Source organism: Aptenodytes patagonicus, chromosome 5 (assembly GCF_965638725.1).
Source record: "Aptenodytes patagonicus chromosome 5, bAptPat1.pri.cur, whole genome shotgun sequence".
NCBI lineage: Eukaryota > Metazoa > Chordata > Aves > Sphenisciformes > Spheniscidae > Aptenodytes > Aptenodytes patagonicus.
In genome coordinates this window covers 47,315,690-47,342,538 of record NC_134953.1, presented here as the reverse complement: position 1 = coordinate 47,342,538, position 26,849 = coordinate 47,315,690, and the positions used below count along the sequence as shown (strand labels likewise).

Below are 26,849 nucleotides of genomic sequence, written 5' to 3'. Positions count from 1 at the left end.
GCTGTGTCTGTATCAGGTTTTTCACCTTTTGCACAATCCCTTCTAGAGGACTGGGGACAGCTTTGGAGTAATGAGCAATGGGGAGACATCCATAACAAACTAGTCCCAAATATTCCAATATTGGTGCCTAAAAATGGATTCATATTTCAGCATCAGAACTGATATATTCTGTTAGAATATTTCATGTGTTATCTTTGCCTAAAGAACTAACGAAATTTAAAAAAAGGGTTTTTTTCTTCTGCTTTACCTGGCATGTTTGCAGGATCCAGTTTCTGAGTAAATATTTTGTATTTAGGATGATAACATTTGTAACTATGCTTGATTTGAGGAATGCCTGACTTGGGTGCTTGACTTCTGCATGCAGTTATTGAGAGTCTGGGTGATTTTGGATGTGGATAAATGAGCAATTAGACCTATGAGTTGACTGGCTATATACATACCATTAAAAATGCACAAAAGAATGAAGTTGTGCCTTTGGTGTTTCTCAAACACCAAAAGCTATTTTGAGTTCTGAAACATTGGTCTTTTTCTTTTTACGTTTACTATTTTCTCTTAACTTGACTGTATGCTTTTTTGATGTCTTACCTTAGTTTAATGCCACAAAGCTTTTCAGCATTGTTTAGATGAAAGCTCTTACACAAGGTGAACTTGTACAGTGTCCTACTGTAAAACTGTTAAACCCTTTAAGATCCTTCAGAAACTCTGCCTGAACTCATGCTTCACAGTTAGCATCTTCAAAGTGCTCAGAACAATTCTCCATCATGATCTATATAATTCTTTAACAGGGCTGTAGTTTAGCATTGCACAGGCATTAGTGTCTCAGACCTGCCTCTCTGCATTTGTTCTGCAGAGCCATGTCCGGATTGATGACTGCAACTTGAATTAGACTTTACAGTTTTTGAGGTTCTTACCGTATCAGTAATTTAACCTTCTATAAGAACTTTCTGTGGTGCTTTGTGAGAGAACTTGTCGTTCTTTCCCAAAGTCCTTTTTGGAAATAGTCCTTTTTGGAAATAGTTCCTAGCTGGTAAGCAAACTTAAAGCACTTCTGGTAATGTCTTCTCACTTTTATCTATTCGGAATGCTTGGAAGGCCTGTGTTTACCTGCACTGATGAAACAGTGTTGCTTGGGTTGCACTTTGAGGTAGCACAATGAGGGTAAAAGAAAATGAACTTGGTGAAGGAAGGCTATTTCAGCTGTTTTGGCAAGCAGGTCACATAAGCTGGTGGCACGACAGCATGTGCTGGGTTTTTGGTACAAGTTGGTGAGCGTTCAGATGGTGGGAATCAGTCACATCATCATTTACATCTAGAATGATGGGCTTGTAAGCTGTGTGTGAAGAGTACTGAATAACCTTCGTGCGACTGAGAGAAGATCAGATCATGAGGATGGGGGGAAGCAATGCCAACCGACAGTTGGATTGTTATTGCCATTCTAGATGTCTTCTGTATCAGTAATTGATTAGTTCAGTGTTGGGGAAACGGACTGTAGCTGTAGGTTTACATGAAGTACTAGCATCATTGCTTCCAGTTGGAAGTATTCCTGATGTCCCTTAGATAAGAGTTGACATAGAGAGACATGGTTGCTGTCTTACACTGGGGGTGTCGGTGTCATTCACATTGCCGCTGTTTGTCCCTTAGAGGAGATTGTTATTAATGAAGATGTGAATGATCCTATTCACTCCTTTCTGGGGCCTTGCTTGACCTCAGGGGAAGCTGATGAACTCTGGCCTTGGTTGCAGAATTGGGTAGGGAGATCCACCCTCTGTACGGCTCCTGTGAAGTTCTCGGTTCTGTCCTGACAGCAGATAACTCTACTTGATGCTGACTAGGCCGTACTCCCTTTCCAACCTCTAATCTAGGTGCCATTTCAAAGATCTGCTCTTTACTGAGATCACACCAGAGGGCAACCAGAGCCTTGGCGTGATACTGTGGCATGCTGGCAAGGGCTTGGGCTTGGCATCTGTGCGCACTGCTGGAGTGAACTCTTGCTTCCTGCGGAGAAACAAGGCAAAATTCTCATCCGATCTTAACTGAATGTGCTGTTTTAGCTTAGCTGAAGTAATGTTGCATTTCAGATCTTTATTTTATAGGGAAAGAAAGCCTTTCCAAAGGTTTTACTGCTCTAGAATTGAAAAATGTAATCCCTCAACTGATGGGGAATAATGGAGCTAGTGATTTTACTATATGTATAAAACCCATTCTATTATATGCTTTAGAACAATGGTTGGCAGGGGATAGATTTGAAGCAAAACAATTTGGAAATAGCTTTACTACAGGCATTTGCTTTAAAGAATACCCAAAGGAGGATGGTACCAAGTGGAGTGGTAGGAGTGGGAACGTGGCAGGGTGAAGTATGTGGAGGAACGGTGACTCCTTATAACGACTCTTTTGATGACAGTCTAGCATTTTAGTAAGTAGCATTCACAGATAAATGGCTCAAATCAAAACCATACCAAAACCCCCCACTTTAGACAGTTTAATATTCTAGGAAAGGTTTCATGTGATCACTTGGGTGACTTTCAAACAAATTGAAACCTACACTTCGCAAAAGGCACTCATAAATAGAGCACCCCAAGCAAATGCGTGTGTGATTATAGTAGACTTTAGTGATGGCTGTTGTTGAAATTCCAGTGAAATAAAACTTCGGACTGTTTAAAAAAGAAAAATGTCTAGATTATGTGGAAGATAAGTACATATTAATTTTTATAGAGCTTGGAAAGCTCTGTATGGTCTGCTGAGGCAGCACTTCATGTAAGCTACAGCTGTATTAAATTGGCACCACTGCAGTTACATGCTTTTCTTTCATCCTGACTGCATAATTGTACCCCATTTTGCATGCTGGTACCCATCTGATGTCTGAGTGGTTTGGGGCACTAAACTAGCAGAAATCTATTCACTTCTTTTTTTCTTTTTGTCCATTTATTTATTTTTGGTTTAGCACCCTGAACCAGCTTGCTGAGCTAGATGAATGCCATTACTGGCACAAGGACAGGGCAGGAATGCCTGCCCAGGACAGAGAAAGAATGAAGTGCACGAGTAAAAGACAGATTAAGGTAAACTGTGAGGAAATCACAGCTGTAGGAAAACAGCTGGTTAGAATCACACTTCTTACCAAGTAAGAAGGCAATTGTTGAAGGGGCAGAGTGAGGCTTGTGGTACAGCTAGTGTGATTTGGAAGCGCTCAAATACGTGCTGCTGTTACTCACACAACCCCAGTCCACAGCCCAGTCGACTTCAATTTGATGTCCTGCAGTTTCTCAATATACGAAGACATGGCAAACACCACGAATAAAGTTGATTCTGCTTCAGTTCTTTCTGGCAACTGCTGCTAGATACGTTGAGGTTGGGCTTGCACTAGGCTTTTCCAGCTAGAGGGTACATATTCTTTCAGGCAAGAGATGTGGTGGTGCTTTTTTTTTTTTTTTTTTTTTTTTTTTTCCCTCCTCATTGGTCAGCGAAGCTAGTATGTATATTCTGTTCAGAGAGGCCTCTTCTTCACGTTTACCTAGACAACTGTTTCTGGAAAAATACATTATTTTTTTGGTGCACCCACATTTGTTTTGGGGATTTTTGTTCCCTTCTGATTACTAAGAGCAATTAAATGATTGGTCAAATTCAAATGTGAAAGAAACACAACACAGAATGCTTTATGTACCTACAAATGTTTAAGACACCTAGAAGTTGGTAACACTGGAATGATATTAGAGTTACTAGATTTGGAACCATAGATTTCAGTGCTGGGTATATCATTCTCAGTTATTCCTTTCTGTTAAATGCTTTTAGTTTGTTTTTTACTGCCAGATTTTTATGACTCTGACACAGTTAGCTCTTCACTTGAAGTTGTCTTTTGATAACTTTGTTTTCCTCATATTTTCCAATTTTTTTATCCTAGAAATTGGTCCAGTGACGATAACCACAGATCCCAAGAAATTTCAGCTTGAACTCAGGGAACTTTATGTTCAGGTGAGTAACTTGTTCGTTCTTTATGTGGTTCTAGCAAAAGCCCTGTTTCCTCCCTCTAATCTTTCCTTTCGTGTTGATGTTTCTGCTACTATGCTTCATCAGGATGTAGGCCATTTATCTCTGTCATTTTACCTGCACAAACTGTCTGTCTTCTTCCTGTTCTCTGGTCATCTTAATTTATCATTACGATTCATTACTTTGTCTTAGTTTACATCATTGTATGGGGACTCAGTTCAATAACACAAGAAAGAATAGTTAGATAATGCTAACATTTATTTTGCATTTTAATTGGTCCTGCCACTTGTTCACAGACACTTTTATGAACAGTTTTACTGTATTCTGGAACTTATTTCCCATGAAAACCCTTCTAATTTAGGTACAAAAGGACTGTAAGACACATCAAGTATGACTTAGGTACTGCCTCTACTGCCATGCGTTACTTAGCACCTACTTATTCAAAAGCATCAGGTTGACTCGGGTACTCTTCTCTTATGCACACCCTGTGAATTACTTCTGTAGCTATGCTCAGGAGACAAGTGGCAGTTTTTGAACTAGCACACTGGTATGTCTCCCTTGGTGGAGTTTCCCTGGGTGACAATGAACCACAAATGACATCTGGATCGAGTGATGGAAGGAAAGAGAAGTACTGGAATGGAGTTACCCTTACTGAAAGAAAATACGATCCTATTGTCTTGTCTTTTAATCAAGCAAAATGCTTCTGACCTGTGGTGAACCTTGCTGGAGTTAGTAGTGCCAGACAGACTCTCCCTTAGAAACTGGCACATGGTGTAGTCCATGTAATAAAGGACTGTTTGAAAGCCAATAATGCTAGTTTGGGAAGAATAAGTAGTTTAAAAGTTGGCAGAAAGATTGAAATTCAGAGAAAAGAATAGTAAATTTTCAAGGAGGCAGAAAATGCCAGCTGTTATGCTTTTCTCCTTCATAGGGAAATTTAAACTTTAAAAATCCTTCCAGTCTTCATTTTTTGTTTTCTAAATAGCTATACTGGAAAATAATTGTAGGTATTTCTAAAAGGTATATGATTTAGATGAAGCTTTTGGGAATTTAACTCTTCATCTACAGGCAAGTTGTTTAAAAGTTACTGTCTAATGAATTTAAGATTTCTTTCTTTAATCCTGATTGTTTGCATATTTCATAATTACTTTCAAGATGTGCTCATTCAGCTAAATTAAGACTTTCACCGACTTGCATTCATTCATTATGTTGGTGAAGAACCAAAATATAAATTAAAAAAGTGGTCATAACAGGACTGATAGGTCATCTTGTGGTAGTTCTCCCAGAAAATGTGAATGCTTCCTGCATGTTTGTTATTAGTATTTTTCTTAGAAAGACAGTTAAAAGATGCAAGAATGAATATTGTGAAGGTAGGGGAAATTTTAAGGTGGGTTCATTGTGAAAAAGGGTGTAGAGCAAATATTCTCATGAACGAACAAAGCTGAAATTAAGGTGAAGGTAAATTATTTTAAGGAGTCTTACATATAAAACTTATTAGATCAAAATAAACTCTCCAGGAATACTGCAAAACTTGTCCTCCCTGGACATCAGGATAAGCCCAGCTCTTGTCTTCCAACAAAATTCATCTGGTCAAGGAACAATTGGAGGGTCAGAGATACCTGAAATACGAGACATTAGAAATAGGCTTTTGGCTGGCATTTGACATCAGGTAAAAATTAGTCTGTATACATTTCACTGAAGATACTAGGCCCTGTTCCTTTTACATTCAAAGTGATAATGGAAATATTCCTTTGACACCTCATAAGTTGATCCTATTTTGCCTATGTTTCATCTGTAATTAACTGTGAATCATTCTTATGGACAGCTTGACAATAACTTGTACGTGGGCAGCAGTGGCTTCTTAAATTTTTTTTTTAAAGTTAACCAGATTTTTTGTGTATTCTATTAAATACAGTTTTCACAATGGATACTTATTTGCATAAGCAATATACTTAAATCTTGTCTATATGAAAATCTTTTAAAGTATATTCACATAGTTTGTGTTACATGATCCTATGATACAGATGCTGATACACTTGCATCAGGTTATGAAAAGGCCTTATTTGAGTATTTCTCAGTGTAAAAATGACAACTTAATGAAAGTAATCTTCTGTAATTGTTGATAACACTTTTTAAATCAGATACAAAATTCATCCTTTTGTAAGAGATATAATGACATTTAAGTAAATAGTTATATAGATACTAATTTTAGACATAAGAAATGTGAATAGTACAGATGAGCTGAGCCAACAACCTAAATTTCTCTGTGCCTGTCCAAACTGAATGGAAAATGAGACTAGCTGAGCTTTACTCACCTCTGTCTTTCCAGAAAACTTCACAAGGTAATTGTAACCATACTTAATTGCAGTTTGGAGAGAAAGGGAGGAAAGATTTAAAGGAAAATGTTGTTCTTTTTTTTGATAAAGCTAATACATTTTTGTTTCATAGTTCTACCTAACTGCCTTTTGAGAATACTCCTCTTCTACATTATGAGAATAAAAAAGTTCATGCTTGTTCTTAGAATAACTATTTAGCTCGGCAGTGCTTTTCCTATTGTATGTAGAAAATAAATGCTGCCTTATAGAATATTACATGAGATAATAATCTAGTAGACTTGAAGTGGGAATAGAGATTTTCTTATTCTAAGTAGGTGTCTGCAGAAATTAGCTACATGGAAGAGTCTTTTGCTGAAGATGATATTTACTTTGCAAAAGCAGGAAAGAAATAACTTGGATATACTGATCTGTGCCATAGGATTATATAAGCATTGCCAAGATAAAGTTCTGAAGTGTATCAAAAATGTTTTTGGAGAATTATCTCTGGATATCTTTGGAGAACTTCAGGCAGTTTGGAGTCTACCACTTGCTTTTGCCATAAAAATAAGACTACATTTAGAAAGGACTGACTTATAAAAAGAAAAATGGTGAAGTACCTATTCTTTAACATAGATGGGAAGTTCATTGATATTCTTGCTTTGAAATGGGATTAAAGATACTGATAGATTAAAAATTGGTACTGACGTGAACATTTCATTGAGGACTGATGAACTTCTTAAGGACTGGGGGACTGTGGGAGGCAAGGGTTTTTCTGGTTTGTGTGTCTGTGTGAATGTTTAACCTCAAAAGATAATTTCTGATGGCATTTCAAGAATTAAAAATAGATGCAACAATTGCATTATCTGTTTTCTACTTCCTTCCCAGCATGTGGAGATTTGTATATAAGTATGTGTGAAGGCATGTTGATCGTAGAAATAAAAGAAAAAGCTTTTATATTTAATCTTGAAAGTGCAGAGATCTGTTGCTGTTTAGAGAGGCAGGTTTTACAGTTCTTATTCAGCTCTTTGGAAAGTGCTGTCTTCAATATGCCAAACTAATTTTTGTGTAAGTTAAAGTGAACTGTTATTTAAACAGTATTTTCCTCTAATTCTTAATTTAAGAAGAAAAACTGATCCTTTCATATGAAGTTAAATAAAGTCATATTTGGAAGCATGTTGGTTAAACATGTGGGCTGAAAAATCTCCAGCTATACAGCTGTCTACTTAGCAACACAGGTCACTGGGAGTGTATCACCTGTGCCCCCTCTGCTGAGCTCCCTGCACTGGTTGCCCCGCAGTGTGAAGTCTAGGTGAAGTTCTTGCTGTTCTGGTATCTAAAGGTCCTCCTGGAGCTCAGCACTGCTTGGCTGAGATAATTTCCTATCTGCGTCGATGACCGTGACTTCCCATGACTGCTGCATGCTACCGCAGCAATTAAATTGTCAGCCAGTAAGGGAGCATGTGTGTATAGGAAACGGAGCTGCTGCAAGAGCTGGAGCAAACCAAAACATAGTGCTCCCAGAAAAGATAAGAGTGACCGCGACACCAACCACTTTTGGGGCTAACCACAACATTTCCTTTGACTTTATTTTCCCTAAGGAATTGATACAGTTGTTGCTTGCGAGTGTGAGTCTGTGACAGCACTGTGCAGAAACCATACAATGCTTAGGGTAAAGTGAATAAATTATTAGAAGCTGAGAAAGTATCTGTCTTGAATGTCCCAAAAGAAAGTAACTTATTTAGTATGTTGTTTTTTTTTTCTCAGAAAAATGCTTTGTTTTTCTTCTAATTGTGAACAGGGTGGTGGAGACTGTCCAGAGATGAGCATTGGGGCAATAAAGATAGCTCTAGAAATTTCTCTTCCTGGTTCTTTCATCTATGTATTTACTGATGCACGATCCAAGGATTATAGACTTACCCATGAAGTACTTCAACTCATTCAACAGAAACAATCACAGGTACAGAGGGGATTTACATTCTGAGCTGGTTTATGTATTTAATGCCCTGTTTTCTCAATATTGAAGAGTCAAATTCTTCTATGTTGTGAATTAAATAGTGCATGTGAACCTTCTTCCAGTATATGTGTTCTCAGTCATCTTGCAAGTTATGTGAGTATTTTTATATTGTTCTGAAATAAGTATTCTGTGAAGTACAAGTGTTGATAGATGAGTATCACTTCTGAAGTGATTCTTGTCTGTTCCTTTTCTTCATTGCTTTTGCCATCAGTAGTGAGTGCAATATGGCTGTCCTTCATGCAAAGTAATACGAACCCATGCCAAGTGATACAATTCTTTTGTTGTCATGCCTTAATGCTGTCTTTGCAATGTTTTCCTAAAGTTTGCACCATGTGCCAAATGATTTTTAATTTTTTTTTTTTTTTTTTTTTAAATATAGGTAGTATTTGTACTGACTGGAGACTGTGATGACAGGGATCATATTGGTTACAAGGTCTATGAAGAAATTGCCTCAACGAGTTCTGGTCAAGTTTTTCACTTGGACAAAAAACAAGTCAATGAGGTAACTTTGCTCAAATTCTGCAAAATATAGAGAAAACAAGGCAGGGGCTTATACTCTAAATCTTTAAATGACCTGATCGTGGGTTAGGGAGGATTAGGGGAAATTCTAAATGGTCTACTGTTGGTATGTAGACTCTCTTCCACCTTTCCCTTCCTTCTTTTTCCATCTGCTATATCAGGATGCAATTCTGCAACTTTTATTTATGTTAGGGAAATGTGAATTGCCATATCTAAACTGAACCTCACCGACTTCCCTCTACCTGTGCCAGAAAGCTGCCAGGAGGAGAGCCTTTAAAGTAAGGAGCAGTTCTGTGCTCTAAGTAGTCCAGTGGCTTTACTACTCTGAATGAGAGTGCAGTATCAGCTTTAAATGAGCATTTTGTTAGCAGGCAAAGGATTGCTAATAAGCCTGGACAAAAAAGTTCCTCACATTATGGACAGATAGGTGTGGTTTCCATTGTTCACAAAGTAACTGTGGTAAACTTATAATTGAAGGGTTTTTTTTTCATAACTTTTAACAGCTCTGCTGACTTACCAGTAATTGTGATTGCTGACCCACAGCCTTGAATGACTATTTTCTTTGAGAACTCCAGTGAGTCCTAGGCAGAAATGAAGTTTCAATAGTGCATGAGAAAATAATTTGGAGAGAGATGAAATTGCATGTTAGTTATCTGGGGAGCTGGAATTGTTTATAAATGTTGTAAACACTTTCCTTTGACTTCCTGGTATAGGCAATAACTAGATGAGGTTATTCAATTTACTTCGGTTTGTTCCTTTCTTTCTTTCATAGAATTTGGACAATGACAAATCTTGGAGATACATTGCAGTTTTCTACTGTTGTTGCCCAGAAAAATTGAAGTTCTTATTGGGAATGTTATAACGTATTGGCAATGATGTGAAGGTGATCAAAAGGAGGAACTTCCCGGAGGATTTATCCTCCAAAAGTCAGATAGGTTAAAAGTCAGAGGAAAAGAAATTAGCTGTTGGGACTGTGCCGTTCCTGACCTGCATTTTGCCATTATTCGTGTATGAAGGGTAAAACTTCTCTCTGTGATACTCCATGAAATCTCTTTATACAGAAGGGATCATGATACTGCCAATGTGAAATGCTCTTTGCCAGGACTGAAGTTTTAGGATAAAGTTTTTGTTTGATTGTTTTGTTTTTGTTTTCTTCTGGTTTTGGGAGGTAGAAGTGAGCAGAAAGAGCAACTTGTAGGTGCTAGGCAACACCGTGTTCTTAAGTGGAACTGGCATGCACTGTTCTATTGGCTGTCCAGCTCTCCTTTCTGAACTTCTTGGCACTTTCCCATATCTAAGAATACCAGCTTCTGCTTGAATAGTTAGTCTGTCTTTAAATTTTGAGTAAGGTTTTAAGCAGGGGGTTTCAGTAGCCACTTTCACCTCCTTCCTGCTTCATCTTGGCATTTTCTTTCAGCAAATAATGGGTTCCTCATCTGCGGGCTAGACAACCCCGCACAAGAGCCACAGGTTGATATCAATAAGTGATGATATCAGTAGGTGCTATTCTTGCAAGGTTTTTTTAGGGGGGGAGGGAAGAGTACACTGCTTTATATAATTACATCTCCTTTCAGTGGCCATAGGCTGTAAGAGATCGCCTAGGTAAAAAAAAAAAAAATCCTCTATATCACTTTCAGAAGTCTTCTGCAATAACTGCTGAACAACTTGTATTAAAACCAAAAGACTCCGAAATAATTCTAGTGATCGTTGACCTTCCATGAAGATGTATCTGGGCTAATGGACTGTGAAAATGAGTTTACCAAAATGCTGTCATCCCAAATAAAACCTGCACTGCAGATTTCAGTTCTGGATCAGAAATCCTATTTTCAAGGAGCATATCTACCAATGGGTGGATGCAAATGAACAGATGTAGTAGTAATCTGCATCAGCTGTTTATGGTATATCCTTCAGGCAAGATTCAACAGAAATAAAACTTGTCCTCCTTTTTATCTGAGTAGTCAATGATGTATAAAGAATGAAGTTTATAAATGCTAAAACATTCACTGTTTTGGGCCTAGAGACAGCTAATGCTGAATTTCAGATTAGGAAAGAGCTACAAAGTCACTGACTAAGAATACTCTGCCAAACCAATGTCTTGTTTTGTTAAAACATTTTTGATTTTTCTACCCCCAAAAAACCCGAACAAAGCTATTTTTAGTGTATAAAGTTTCAAACCATTACTGTCATCCTTGCCCTTTGTGCATTAAGTGGAGAGTGAAGCAATATTATAAGCTAGCTACAAGGAAACACAACAAAACAATACTTGATACTTATCCAATGCTTGTGTTATCGAGAAGACTAAGAAAACTTATTGCCTTGTTTCACTTCTGAAAAAGATGTTATGATCTCAAATACTACAATTAACTTGGTCAAAATTATTGTCAATTGACAAAGTTGTGTTGGGTTCAGTCCAGCAAAGCATGAAATATATAAGTATCTCCACTGATTTGCTGAATGAAGCTTTTCTAACGGAGTGAGAGGAAGGTCATATTTTAACAAATTTGCCATGGTCTCTGTGCATTAGATTAATAAGAATATTCTTAAAATCCAAAGCGCAAGTTTTGTTTTTATTTTCTAAAAGTCTTCTAGATTTTTCCTTAATATGGGTTATCAGGTGTACCATCATCTCCAGAGGTAACTCTGTACTCAAAAACCATGACAGATTTATAATAGTAAGAGACCAAATATGTTTTCATCACATTTGATAAAATTTGATGAATTATCTGATGACAGGTCTGTAAGGGAAGAAAAGTATTTCGTGATCAGAGTCCTTGAAAGGGAAAGGTTTACTATTCAGATTTTGGTTCTGAAGTTCTATTAACAACTTGTGAATACTACTGTATGTAACTACAAATTAATTAAGTAGTCTTCAGTTTGAAATTTTTCAAACTGGTCTCTAGCTTTAAGATTTTTATCCTATTGAGTCAGTTCCAAAATGAACGTCTTTCTGTCCAAAAGAATGGTAGCATTCTCATTTTGTCTCCAATGTCTTGGAAAGATTATTATGCTTGTTTTATTAAAGTGTTTAAGTCCTGATCTTGAAAGGTGTTTCTTTAGAGTGAGACTTCCTTGGCTGCAGTGAGGTTCTGTGGCTGCTTTTGTAGGCTCAGGGCTTAATTTGCAATAATTGCTCGAAATTAAAATGCATTGAGCATACTCATCAAACATGAGTTAAATTCTCCTGTTATGAAACTATGGAATCTGTTCTTAACTGTATCCAATTTTATTCATATCTTTCCAGAAGGTACTAATTTTTACTTGAACTGAAGTTATGTTACACCACACTTAATTATTCCCCTCATAATGGAGTACTGTAAGGAAATTCCTGTAAATGATTCTGATGCCCAAAGGTTTGTACTGATGCCAGAACTGGTGTTAAGATGAACAGTGATGATCAGCAGAGTATGAATTTGGTACAGCTTAAAAATAGTGGAGGTTAATTAGTCATTGGTGGTTCAGATCACGCCTCTAGGTCATTTTTGATTGTTTGTGGTAAAAATGAGTCATTACTGTGTCTGATGAAATGGACTGATCAGTATGGCTAAAGCTGGGAGTTCACAAGAACTGAGCTAGTGAGTAGTAGTTTTCCATTTCTTCTAGTATTGAAACACTTACTTGATTTTTCTTATTCTAACTTTCCTGTAAGAAAGGAAATTTCCCTAGGCTGCTTAAAAATACAGCTTTCTTACTGATTTTTAAAATTAGTACAAATGGATGTTCCATATACAGTTCCATTGATGGGAGGAGAACTGAGAATGACTGTGAAGGAGACTGAAGACAAGGCGTTGACTTTGGTGGAAAAAGGAGGTGTTGAGTGACTTAAAAGGTGGATGAGACTAGATGGAAAAAACGAGTTTGGAATTTGGGTGAGAAGCCTGTGAATAAAAGCAATAATGTGAATGAGAGGAGATTGGGAAGGGGACTGAAGACAGGGATAGGACAAGACTGGTAACAGAGCATGTTAAAAGGAATGGTGGAGAAGGGGTCATTCTTGTGGGGGAGGTGCAGAAGGTTAATGTCTGTAAGATCGTGTGGATCAGGAATGAAGTCCAGCGTTCTTCACACTCATAAATGCTTTGCTGTGAACAGAAGTCTCTAAAACCCATTGGAAAAGCATCCTATTTCTCCCGACTTAGTCCTCACAGAGGTTGGCAACCTAGGAGTTATGCCTACATGGCTCGGGTTAGTGTTAAAGGTCTGTAGTGTGTATGAACCAAGTGTATGTTTGGATGATGCTACATGAGGAAGGAATTTTAAATTTTGTTTTACTTTGTTAAAAGCGTAAAAGGCCCCTCTGCTGCTTTACAAGAATAACATGAAGGTGACAAAGTCAAAAGCTCAAAATTACAGCTTAGAATTAAGGTTTCTTGCATAGCCCTGTTTCTTGCCTTCTCTTCTCTCTCCGTCCCAAACAGTCAGTATGCATTTTTGTAGAAGAAGAAGGAATGGTTTTGTGGCAGAGGTGGCTGAATGCTGCCTTGGAGAATATGCTTCTACTCTGAAGATATGTATTGTACAGTGAATGCCAAACAAGGAAGGGAAAAAAAAAATAGTTACAGCTGTCCTTTCTCTGTTTTATATGTAACTTGGATTCTCTGGAAAAAATAGACTGTGGTCATGCACATAAGGACTGTTATAAAGCAACTCAAAAGGGTGTTTTAAAGACAGTTGAAAGCAGGCAGGCTTAAATCTTGTCTTTCCTAACTTTGAAGAGCTTGAGATTCAACACTAATAAACTTTTCAGTTGTTTGTTTTTTATACATGTAATTATAGTTATGTGTATAATTTCTGATTTATTTTCATTGTATAAGTTTCACATGCACTGTCTCAGTCATATTTTTAGATGTGCATTTAAAAGCATTATCGGAATATTTTTCTCTTTGGGCGGAAGTATGAACCTATATATACTTAAGTAATGAAACAGTTAACTTCAAATCCTGTTGCTTTGACTGTCTGAGAAATATTCTTGAGACCCAGAATAAACAAATGGAAATAGAGACCATGCTCCATAGATTTTCCAGGTTTCAGTATGCATTCCAAGAAGTGACCTGACAGCAGGGCAGGTTGCAAGAGCAAATTCTCTGGAGAAGTGTTATAAATTATTTCTGTATCTGCCCTTCCCCCTCTAATAATATTAATCAAGTCACATTTTGGCAGAACAACAGCAGCTGCTGTTATTTTGGGGGCTTTCTGTAAGGGTCCCAAAGGAAAAAAAAAAACCAAAACAAAACTCTACTTCCAAACCAGTGTTGCAGCGCTATTGCAAACCTCTTTGGAATGTCAGGGTTGGGAAATGGATCTCCCAGAATTGCCTATTGAATTTTGGGGAAAAATTTAACTATACAAGCAAGTTACTGCCAGACTTAAGACAGCTGGGTCATTCTGTTGCCTTCCATTTTCATTTTTGAACTTGAAAAACTCTCAAAAACTGAAGTTGGGTTCCACTCTGAATTTAAGATCCTTACTCACTCTCAGTAGCTTCTACTTCTGATATATACTTGGGTTAAAACCAAAGGTGTTCTTGATTTCTTTTTTCCGAAATGGCAGTTGCACAACATAATTCTTCCCTGGGATGATGCATCTTATTTTAAGGGCAAATTCGGCTATAAGAGAACTCTTAAGTAGCCTCAGGGTCATCAGCCAGCCTGATGACCCTGCATATGATTCATAAACTGGAATTTTAGCTAAGGTTTACAGCAGTTGCTGTAGTATCTAAGTACTTCATAAGTACTTCATTGCTGTATCTGTTCACATAACACTCTTGTGAGATAGAAATGTATTGTTCCCTTCTTGGTTAAGGAGCATAAAGAGATCAAGGTGGTATGGCTAATGTGGCAGCTTGGCAGTTACAAAAAGTAATTGCACAAGCTAAAAATACAAGAGTGAGGACAGAAACCTTGTCAACTTAGTCAATGTACAATTATAGGAACCAGAGGGTCTAAAAATCATACTTTATATAACTAGATCAATATGTATTTATATAAGGAAATGCATTTCCATATGCCTAAGTTAGCATAACGTGTGCTTGAGAGCCCATGCCTAATGTTTAGTGTTGGTTGGACTTCCCTGAAGATCTTGAGCCAGCCCCACTTTACTTTGCATTCACAATAGGTCAAAATATAAAGTGTGTATGCCTGCTCTTCAGAAATATTAGATGGTTTTGTAGCCCTACTTAGTTTTGTTTCATAGATTTTTTTTTTTAAAAGTGGAAGAAGATGCAAACTCTTAATAAGATTTTTTTTTTTTTTTCTTCAATGTAACAAATGGTAGGAGCTACAGAAGTAGGAGGTACTTCTTTTAGAATCCTGGCAGTGATTCGTATTCATATCCTCATCTGACTACCTAGCTGTTTGAATGAAAGAAGAAAGACCAAACTCCCATTAAAGGTATACTGGGTGGAAGAGTTCAATCCACTAACCACTACCTCCTTTGGAAAATCCATGCTGACCAGTCCCTGTCACCTTCTACTTCATGTGCCCGGAAAGATAACAGAATTAAGTGTGTGTCATTAATACTAAAAGATAATCGGAACCAGAAGAACCTCATGATGTGCTTCAAGAGCAGATCAATGTTCTCATTCTGTACAATACGCAGATGGAAACCTAGTATCCTTGAAATTCGTGTTACACATCTGAGATGAAAGTATGGCAATACTTGTCTTTTAATTTTACATCCATTCCATTAGGTAAATTATCAAACTATAGTAGATGAGTAAAGGTGTCTAGAAAGTTCTTGCATAGTAGAAGACTGTTTTCATTAAGAACAAAAACCAACTTGGTAAAGATTTAAAAAAGAAAAGTTTGAGCTAAATCTCTGTTCTGGACTCAGATTGGATCTTGGTAAATGTTCAAATATTTTTACATTGCCAGAATTTGATTTCATTGCCTGCAAATTATCTAGTTCCAGCAGGGACCACAAAACTTAGCATGTGCTCAGTCATCCAGTTGAAAATTCCCTTAATTTAAACTCAGCTGGTTTAAATTGATCTAAAAATCCAAGACTGAGAGGTTTTTGTCTTTGAAGCTGACATTTTGAAGCCTTCTGAAAACAAAGGGATGTTAAAAATAGATTTGTGTGTGTTTTTTGCTTCTTTTAGCTTTCAATGTGTGTTACTGCTTTAAAGAAATAAGATTAACTGTGTTAAGTTCACATTTATATGCTAACTCAAACCTTAAATTGGTGTAGTGGCTTTGGATAGTTTTTGAATGAACATTCTTTGTAAAATGAGTCAAAGATGGGAGCAGAAGGAGGAGAGTAGAGATGGAAGAAAATGTTACCTTCCCTTGGAAAGAGAACATAGCTAATTCTCAGTGCTGAGATTTCTTAAAGAATTTAGTGATGCCAATTTTGGTGGTCTTCTGTTATGTCAATACTTTTTTTTTTTTATTGTGCATTGATAGCTGTATGCTAAGTGTTCTGTCTCAGACATGTCATCTCTCTCTGACTTTGTTAAAAAGCAATTATTGCAAAAAAAAAAAAAAAAAGGCAAAACTTTCCCAGCTGTACTGGGAAATGCCATGAGGAATCACATTCAGTATGCAACTCTGGAAATCAATCAAATCATTGTGATTTAAAACTTCTGAAATGTGTCATCTTGTGAATGCGTACAAACTTATTTCTGTTTTTATGCAGACATCTGGATCATGTAGTGGTGGTTCGATCACACTTTAACTTTGACAAAGCAGTGCGGAAGCTAACCCCTTGGACCCACGTTTTCCATTACTAACAGACTCAGTGAGACAGCTTAATATGTGCCCTTCAGGTTAGACTTTTGACCCAGTTTGGTTGTGTACTGATGAACTACTTAGTGGATTTTATCAGGGAGGCTTAGCTCCCATTTCTGGTAAGATGTATCCTCACTTTGGTGAAAACCAGCCTGGTCACATGCAGTGAGCCCTATGCTGGATTGTCTCAACAAAGAAACCAAAAGCTAAAGAGCTGGTTCCCTTCCACACCTGAAAACAGTTGATACCTGGTCTCTGCAGAACATGCCAAGAGATGCTGACAGACTGTGATTTGAAGAAAGGTGGCTCAGCAGAAGTTGAAACCAGTGTTTTTATGCCAGATATGTTTCTTCTGTCCAAAGACCAGGAACTTTCTTTAAAATAATCAGAGTAGCACCACAGTTGCAAGTACACTGGTTGTTTCAGCAACGGACCTGTGAGGAGTTGGGGTGCAAGGCAAGCTCTTTTCCCAATGCTATTTGAATTGGTGTTGGTATTTTTGTGGCAGTGTGTTGTCTGAATCGACTTTATGGTTAACTGAAAGTACTTTTTTGTCATTGACGGGGGAAAGTGGTAGAAGAGGATTGAATTCACTTCACTTTCTTTACTGAAAATTCATTTTCTAATTTGAAAGTGGTGTTTATTCTTCTCTTAAAGTACACGAGACTGCTGTGCGTTATTAAATAACTGTTGCTTGTGTTTCCAGTGGTAGACTACAAGGTACAGTTTACCTTTGAAAGAAAGTGAGCTTTTGGAACAATTTCCATGGCTCAGCTGTCCTATCTGCCAAAAAGAATATCTGGGGCTCATAAAAGTATTTGTTTTGATTAGAGTTTTGTTTTGAAATAAACAGTTGCATGCTGATAAACTTCCCACTGGAGAGCCTTCCCACTTGCCTCCCAAGTTTGTAGAAGTAACATGGTCCTGCAGCGGCTTGAAGTGAACTATGCTGTATGAAAGCGAGACTCGTAAAGGGTACTAATATGATGTAGTAGACTAAGAGATGTAATTAGGAAAAAACCCGCATAGCAAACACAAAAACAAAGTTTCAAAGCTGGAAGAACCTGTTTTAACTTCTTTGCTGGAGTCATGTGCTATGGAGTTTTGGTGACTGTGGTTTAAAACATTTTCCTCCTCTTTGGGTTGTTTTCAATCCAGATCCTTTTAATGATTCTATGATTCTAATGATCTGGCTTGCGGCATGACCCCAGAAACAGATAAGTAGGGGCAGTGAACTTTAGGAAGGAGAATGAGCCAGTTGCAAGGAGGGAAGAGAGAGGAATTCTTTATGCTGGTTTCACCTCAGAAAGAATTCCTTCATGTGCCTGTACTTAGGAACTACAACATATAAAAAACAACATATAAAACCTGAGCACCCCAAGGAAGTAACCAATGGCAAGATGATAACTTGGCTCCAGGTGCATTTTATAATCAGTGTGACTGCTGTTAGGCATTGTTTTATATCTTTTGGTAAGAGCTGCTGGAATAGTGTCATTGCCAGTAATCTGCTTTCAAGATGCATTTTCCTTGTTGTGGTTGCTGTCTAGTTTCTATCACACAGTTATCTCGTGCTGAAACCTATGGTATAACCCATTTTTTTAATGGAAAAAGTATGCAAATTATGCCTAACAAGCCAAGGAAATGAGGCTCTTTTTGGGCTGGTGTGTTGAATCGGGTCGTAGAGCTAAGGACTTATTTTGGAGCCCTCCATTGCTGATGGATGACATGTCCAGGTTAGTTTATTGTTGGTTTCCAAGTCTTGTGCACTGACCAGTTGAACTGGCATAATCAAAAGCTCCTTTAAAAGATGTTTCTGAATGCAGCCATGGTTAACTATAACTTAAAATCATGGTTCAATATTACTGTGAACCATATTCACAATGTTATACGAAACTGATATTGCTTCAATGGGATTAAAAAAAAATATGCTGCAGCTCTGTGTTGTACAGAGCTGATGTAGTATACCTTATTTTGATAGGCCAGGTGGTTTTTAGGGGAGGTTGGGTTTTTTGATTGTGGTGGGTTAGCCTTGGTTAACAGCCGGGCTCCCACGCAGCAGCTTGCTCGCTCCCTGCAGCCAGGCAGGTGGAGAAAATAGGAGGAATGGAGTGAGAAAGCTTCTGGGTCGAGATAAAGACAGGGAGATCGCTTACCAATCACTGAGGGCAAAGCAAACTTGATTTAAGGAAAATTAATTTGTTGCCAATTAAAATAGATATTTAATTACTCATTCAGGTAGTGGGAAACAAAGACAAGTATGAACACCTTTCCTCCCCCCCCTTTCCCAAGCTCAACCTCACTCCCCCCAGTGACACAGGGGGATGGGGGTTGTGGTCAGTACATAGGGGTAGCAGCAGAGTACTGACTCTGCTGCTCCTTCCTCCTCACACTCTTCCTCTCCTTCACTGTGGTCTCTCCCATGGACTGCAGTCCTGTCAGGAAAAATCTGCTCTGGTGTGGGGTCCTCCATGGGCTGCAGGGAAATACCTGCTCCACCTGGTGTCCCCTCAGGCTGCAGGGAGATCTCTGTTCTGGCACCTGCAGCACCGCCTCCCCTCCTTCTCTCACCTGAGTACTGTAGGGCTGTTTTTCACGCTTTTTTTCCTCACCCCTCACTGCCTAGGCAGCATTTTGCCCTTTCTTAAATACATTTACACAGTGGTGCCACCAGTGTGCCGGAGGGGCTCAGCTGTGGCTGTGGTGGGGCTGTTGCAGAACCAACCGGGACCGGCTATGTCCAGCATGGGGCAGCCCCTGGTCTCCTCTCACAGAGGTCGCCCTGCTGCTAACATCTTGCCACCGAGACCAAATACATGAATAAATCAGGTTATATCAACAAATTTTATAGTAGTGTCATGTGTCTATATTATTCTAATTTTATACTTGGGCAAAATATAATCTCATCTCCTCTTGCCTACCACAAACCTGAGGTAAACCCTGTATGATGTGCTCTGGGAAATCTGGCATCACTTGCATGCCCCCATTTCTATCAGTCCGGGTTATATTATTGGTGCTGAGTGATCTGATAGTGCTCAACTCCAGAGTTAGTAGTAGTTGAAAGAGTGAGACCTTTGACTCTGTCTGGGTTTTGGCTACCTTTGTTATTTTCTCTTGAAATAGGTGATAATGTAGACCTCTGCTTTTATTTATTTATTTGATAATCATTGATTGAAAATGGTTAAAGTTAAGGACTCTAATTCTGTAAGGCACAAATTTGGTTTTGGTCACAAGAATTTAACTTCTAAAGCATTGTTCCCCTCTATTCTGACCCGTATGCTGTGCCTAATAGTAATTTGTATTAGAAGTTTTAGGGAAAAAAAAATTGGAAAAAGTCCATAGATGGCAATTACTCAGCACATCTGAATGAGGGAGTTTTCCTTCTTGCTTCAGGCAATTAATAGTTAGTTGATGACCAGAAATATGCACAGATTTATATCTCTAATTCCTTTTTAAAAGTGTACGTGTGGATGTTGTGTAGAGGTTTATGTATGCAGGTCTGTTTCTGTACTCCTTTAAACATGCTGATCACAGCTTCAAGTAGTATCTTCTATTAAAATTGCATGTCTATTAAGTATTGATACTTTTTAAAGTATATTTGCCTTAATGTGGCAAATAAACCTATTCACTTCAGAATTGATAACTGCACTGGTAAGGCAACATAGTTTTGGTACTTGTTTTTCCAGGCTGTATGTTTTGTCACATCATGTATATTGATTCTTACACTGAACAGTAGAAGTTGATGGTGTTGCTTTGATGTTGGTGCTTTTCTCCTGTCTATTCCTGGCATGCTGTCTTCTTTTCTCTCTGTATTCCTGTGCTCTTGTGTGTTACTGAAGTTGAAATCCTGTTTGTGCTGTCTCCAGAATATCTTTGTTGAAATGGATGCATTGGGTGATTGTATTAGGCAAGTCCTTTACCACTGTGTTTGCTCAGGGTGATGTGGTGGCTGCGTGTCATCAGACAATAGGATCATAGGTGAAAGCAGTGATCTTCTATTATAATAGAAGTTAACATGGAATCTCTACAAGACAGTAGAGACAGTATTTCAGCAGAAAATATTTCAACAGCAAATACTGTTGACAGTATAATAGCAACTGTTATTTTCTCTTCTAGGTGTTAAAATGGGTTGAAGAAGCAGTTCAAGCCTCCAAAGTGCATCTTTTGTCTACAGACCATTTGACCATGGCTGTAAATACTTGGCAGATCCCTTTTGATCCAAGTCTGAAAGAGGTTACAGTGTCCTTGAGTGGTCCTTCACCAGCAATTGAAATTCATGATCCATTAGGTGAAGTAGTTTATACCTTCTTTTGTGATAGCAAAAAAAGTGAATGAAAAAGACAAGTTGTCTCTACTGTCTCCAATAGGGAAGGCTGTATTTGTGATTCATAAATGTCTTTTACATTTTGAAAACCAGTATCAGGATTTCAGGATATTTTTTAATTTTATTTTTAAAATACAGGATCTTTGGACATAGCACTTCTGATATTTAAATTGTTCCCAATATTCCAATCTTTTTGACTCGGAGGAAACTGGAAATCCTCCCTATTCTGACCACTTCGTCTCACCTCCATCTACTTTCTTACTCCTTGTTCTTGCATTCCAAATTTCTGGACGCTTTTGTTTTTCCTGTATTTATGAAGTCACTCAACCATCATTTAGGGGTTATACATGATGGTTGTTTTTTATGTGGTGAAAGGTAAACCAAGGTCTGGATTCTTTGAACTATGACAGCATTCAGAATCAAACCCTGTCTCGTGCCCATCTCTAGCTAAACAGTGTGTGACAGGGAATGCAATGACAGATTTGGATGCTAATTCGTAACTGAAGACATTTTGAACAAATCTGCTGTTCATTGTTATGTTGATGCCTTAGGAACCTGGAACAGCACTCCAGAAATAAATTCAGGTCATACTTTGTATTCCCTGAATGACTCTTGGCTAAGGCTATAGCTTAAGTTTTAGTATCTTGGAAATATTTTATGCACAGGATGGGTTCCCTGCAATATAATCTGGTCTGTCTTCCACTGAGGCATTCTTCTTTGTTTACAGGAAAGAAATTTGCTCAGAGTGTCTCTCTTCAAACCATGATAACACACAAACCTGGGTGCAACTGTCAGGCTTAGCTGAAGCTTTGACCCCCGTCTATATGTTTTCCTTTCTCATAGGTCAGCTCCATGCATCTAAATCCACATAGTTTCACTGAAGTTAGTCGAGGCATGCCTAATAAGGTCTTAAAAATTGATACCGGGACATCCCATTCTCAACTTCACCTTTCCCTTCAGTGCTCTGAAAGAGCCATGTGTGGTTTTAGTGCTGATGGTACTTCAGCCTTGAGGGAGCAAAATGCCTCTATAGAGAACGAGTTCCTGCATACAGCCATCCATATATTTGTACGCATAGGTGTACGTATAAAGTGGGGTATGGTGCAGTATGAAAACTTGCACTCTTTTAGTGATGTCTGTGATGTCTAACAGGCTAAATTCCCTGTGAGGATCTCATATGCATTCCCACCCTTACTCACATGCTAATGCCCCTCTGCCAGGAGAACCTGGCTTATCAGTATCTTTACTTGTGGGGTTTATCTGGCTTGAAATAGGTCTAGAGGATGGAAGAGTGAGGGGGCTGGCAGCTGGCAGGTAGGTTAGGGTAAGTCTGTTCTAAGATCTCCTTCGAGGGAGTTTGCTTCTGTGCTGCCTTCTTTCACTGAGAGCTGACTGTTTTCTGTGAAGAAGAGAACTTGTTTTGCTTACAGTTTCTGGGTTTCCCACAGCTCTGTATTGTTGCAGGCTATATTAAATTTTCCAAGTGAATGAAAAGAGTGAAAATAAATGAGCGTTTTTAGTATTCTGGCAAAGAATTACAGGGAATTTTGACTGTTGTAAATGTCATTGACTGCTAAGTAGTGAGTAAGTCAAGTATCAAAAATACATCAGTACAGAAGAACAATATTACTCTGTTTTTTTAGGCAATACTGTATTTACTCAATACCATATTTACTCCCTGTTTTTTTTAGGCAAGCAGATCAGTAAAGGATCAGGACTGAATGAATTACTAAATATCCACAACTCTGCAAAGGTAGTAAATGTCAAAGATCCAGAGCCTGGAACGTGGACAATTAAGGTAAAGTTATTGCAGAAATCATGTATGACTTGTCCTATAGCTTATAAGGGGGTTGTATAATGATTTACTACTTTATTTATCATAGATATTCATAGATGAGTTTGTGTTATAAATGTCCTTTGTGACCTATGTGTTGTGACATATTCTGAAGGCAGTGGTATAAAATTCTTACCAAGATGATAACATATTAGACGTTACTATCTTAAGTCAAATCCTTAGGTCATCCTTTTCCTTTGGATGGAAAAAGGATGAAGTGAGCACCGAATTTTTGGAGTCTAGCGAGCAGATACTCTCTGTAGAGAGCGTGGGCACAGAGGGGCTTTGCTGTGTATAGCATGTTTGGAGGACTGGGAGAGGGAGATGATGGGCACTCTGCAGGCCAGAGATTTTGTTAGCAGGTTCACAAAGTCAATAAATACACATTTAATTCAAACTCTTTATCAGTAAATTATTTAAATACTACAGTATGTAAATAAATTTGTTCATGTGAGTGCTATCCTAGCACATACAGTTACAGAATAGACCCTAAAGGATTTGGAAATGTTAAGAAGTTAAGATCAACATGATTAGCAGTAATAACCAAACAAGAAAGGATCATTAAGACTCTGCTGAAATGGTGGTCTTGGAACTGACTGTAGGAACTTAATGTGACCCCTTGATCAAGCTCTCTATGCCAAAGGTTGCTGCTCCCACAACAGTCTGTAGGAAAGTTCCCTGAGTGTTTGGCTGAAGGCTCCTTACACTGAGCATGATCAATGTGCACTGAAACAGATGAAGAGCAATCTTCCTGCTGGTTCTGAGAGCTGTAGCAAACAACCAGCTCCTAGGTAATGATACATTAACACACTTGCTTCTGAAATAAAAGAAGAAAATGTCTTGGTGATGAAAGGGCCACTTAGAACTACGGTTCTGTGGGATTTTCTGTGGGTGACAGTGCTAGTTTAAATGTTTGCTGTTGGCCACGTGGCCCTGTGAGTGCCATGTTATGGTGAGGCATGTGGTGAACAAGATGTGTAAATGCAATAACCTCCAAGAGCACTTAAGACCTGTTGCTACACAAAGAGCTGGGAGCTGTGAATTGAAGCCAGTGTAGCTGAAATCTTTACTGTTTATAGATCAATAAATGTATGTATAAAATAGTGTAAATCAGGAACAGAAAGTGGATTGCTTAGACTAGCCTTAACCCCTAATTTAGCAGAGATTCAAGTTAACACAGTATATAAGGCCAACAGTTGCTTACCTGCAACCATAATAGGGAAAAGGGATGAATAAGAGCACTCTTACTGTAATGTGGTAACTGGAAACTGGAAGATGAAGCTTAGGACTGGGCTAGACTTAGGGAAACACGTATTCGTCATCTTGTTTTATAATGTGTTCATTATGTCATTTTAATCAACTGTTCAAAATGTAATTGCACCAAATGTGGATGGAATGTTAAAACTGTAAGGATTGTGCTATGGATAAGATAGTATTTATATAAACTTAAGAATGAGCCCCAACATTGTTTTTATGGGTAGATGCTGATGTTTCAAAACACTTGAAATGTGTTAGCTAACAAATGACACCCCACTACCACACCTTAAAATCTGTGCGAGGCCTAACTGTTTATGTAGAAATCACACTATTTAACTATGTTTTGCGGACAGATGATCTTCAAACAAATAAAGTCAAATCTATACCTTGAGCTGGTTTGTAGGGGGCAGCATGTTGTGACATATGGGCTTAGAGTGGGGGAGAGGAAGGGAGGTATAATGAACTGTAAGTTTTTACATCATCTTCTCAACTGTGTTGTGTAATTGTGGTCTAAACTGACTCATGCTTTGTCTTACTGTTGTATACTTCTTTACGTAGGTAAAGCAGCGTGATCCCAGCTTTCCTAAATCGATGTGGAAACAATCATACTGGTATAGGTCCCTTCCAGCTGAACTATTGTATTCTAGAAGTGTAAATACTATATTGTCATTTTTGGAGGGGAAGTCACCTGTGTAAGATACCTTTATAGCTGAGTTCACAATGAGGTGTGCTGAATGGATGCATGCTATGTATTGTCTGTGCCATATGCACAGAGGTAGTTTGAAAAGGATTATTAATTCACATACAGCACTAGGAAACTTGATACCACTGCAGAACTGGAACTAGAAAAGCAAGTTGAGCTCAGCAGCTCTATGGGGAATTGTTTGAATGTCTGTCTATGCTTCCAGAACCAGAAATGCAGAAAAACCTGGTACAGACACACCCTCATGGTCCATGGGGAAAAAAAAAAGTTTGTTTGGGTCCTGCTGGACTTAGTAACAACAGACATATTGGGTACTGAGAGAACTCTTCCTACAGTCAGTGCCTTAGTATTCAACTCTGTACTTGTTGGAGTCTTTTAGGTTAAGCATGCAGTCTAGTAAACATTCAATGCCCTGCAACAGAGAAACAGAGTGCAGAAAAAGGCAAAGCCCTGTGTGATCTCTCCCTGGCCCTGCGTGGCTGTTGCTAAGCCGAGGCCTTTTTGGATGTGGGCTGAGTCGTGTGGAACTACTTGTGTTTGCACTGTGTTGCCCAAATTTCTGGATTCCAGGAATTGCTGAGAGGAACTTGCTACTCTTACAGGCTCAGTGCGTAACACCCTTCAGAGCTGATAAGTTCTCCTAAAGCCGAGGCTGGCACTCAGCATGGTGCAAACTGCCAAGTGGCTCAGCTGGAAGCAGGCCAGCATACTCAGCAAACCAGTCCTAGCCAAAGCATCAGGCTGCCCCTGCAGTGAGCGTTTTTAAGTTTTTTGGTTTTGTTTTTCTAAGATCAGCATAATGCTGTCTCCAATTCTGTGGAGAAGAAAACATTCAAATTTGTGTATTTTGGGTTAAAAAAAAAAAGTAAATTCTCTTGAATATAGTTGAAATATTTTAATTAATTTAACTTTTATGATCAAACCATGTATTAATTAGGTTTGTGCAAACAGCTTATATAGGTACTTGTCACCCAGAAGTGCAAAAAGTTGTCATTTTAGTATGATAACAAATCACGGTGAGCTAAATGGTATTGGCTGCTACTAAATCAACTGGAGAATGATCAGTCCAAGACGATCCCATCTTAATCCACAAACAAGCGTTAGTGCAGTTTCAGTGCTCAGTGAAGTCTTTAAAGCACAGGTTTGAGTAATATAAAATGCACAGTATGCAATCCAGTTGCCTCTTGCGCTGCAGGCGGCCTCCAGTTGCCTTCAGGTACTTCAGTATGAGGACATCAAATCTGTGCACGTATGTGTATTTTATAAAAAAGTTTTCCTTCCAGGTCTGCTATAGTACTTTTGGTTTACAAGGTGACAGGAGTCTTTTCAAAGAGCAATGCCATGAGATAAACACGTGGCTCCTCCCTCCATAGCGTATCAGCAAACCATACAGGTTTTGTGCAGAAGGAAGCATGCTTCTTCAGGAAGATGGTCCTGCTGTTGCATGTGTTTTCTGCATCTCTGAGCTAGCTGTGAGACTAAATTTACCTGCTGGTCCTACTGCTGAGATACCTCCCAAGAGATGGGCCTTAACAGGAACAGTCTGACTCTTTAATAGAAGAGGGAGCATAAGTTTGCTTTTGCTAAATCCCTCCCACAAAGACCTGTCCTATGGACTCCACTTAAAAGACTATTTGGAGCAGTTTGGGAGGCATCCAACATCTTGCAAATAACAGTTATTTGCAAGCTCCAGGACAGCAGCATTAGAAGGCAGTTGTATCTAATTACTCTTTAAAGGCCTTGCCTGCCTGTGTGTGTTCAGTTGAAAAGGCAAGTGAGTGATGGAGGTGAGTCAGTGGGGGAGAGGCAGGAGTGAGAAGCCATCAGCTGCTGTTTTGTTCTGTTGTTAATCAATAGGCCATAGCTTTTTCAGCTGAGCAATGCCACAAAAATGTCCCTGCTGCTTAGAGTTAAATGATCATCTGCATGATTGAGAAAAGCATGAGAAATCAGCAGAAAAACTTGGCTGTTCTTGTGATCAAGACAGGTCTTTAATGACTGCTGTTCTTGTTATCCCTTACACCTGTATAGCCAAATGCAGCTGGTTCAATGGAGTGTAATGACAAACCAGTCCAGAGTAATGTCTACTGAATGAGCATGTTCCTTAAAGCCTAAGTCAGCTGCCTATTTCCATCACTGTAAATATATAAGCATGCAATTAAAAATTTATTTAGCCATTGT

General features: G+C 38.5%; 1 protein-coding gene across 1 annotated transcript in view; it reads left to right on the top strand.

Annotated features, from left to right (window-relative positions):
* The window catches only part of HMCN1 (hemicentin 1), a 209,103-nt gene that overhangs the window by 31,543 nt on the left and 150,711 nt on the right, over positions 1-26,849 (top strand). The window contains exons 2-6 of the mRNA XM_076339558.1: positions 3,896-3,966; positions 8,095-8,253; positions 8,690-8,812; positions 20,667-20,838; positions 22,566-22,672. Coding sequence (XP_076195673.1) covers positions 3,896-3,966; positions 8,095-8,253; positions 8,690-8,812; positions 20,667-20,838; positions 22,566-22,672 — 632 coding nt within the window. The remainder of the gene's footprint in view (positions 1-3,895; positions 3,967-8,094; positions 8,254-8,689; positions 8,813-20,666; positions 20,839-22,565; positions 22,673-26,849) is intronic.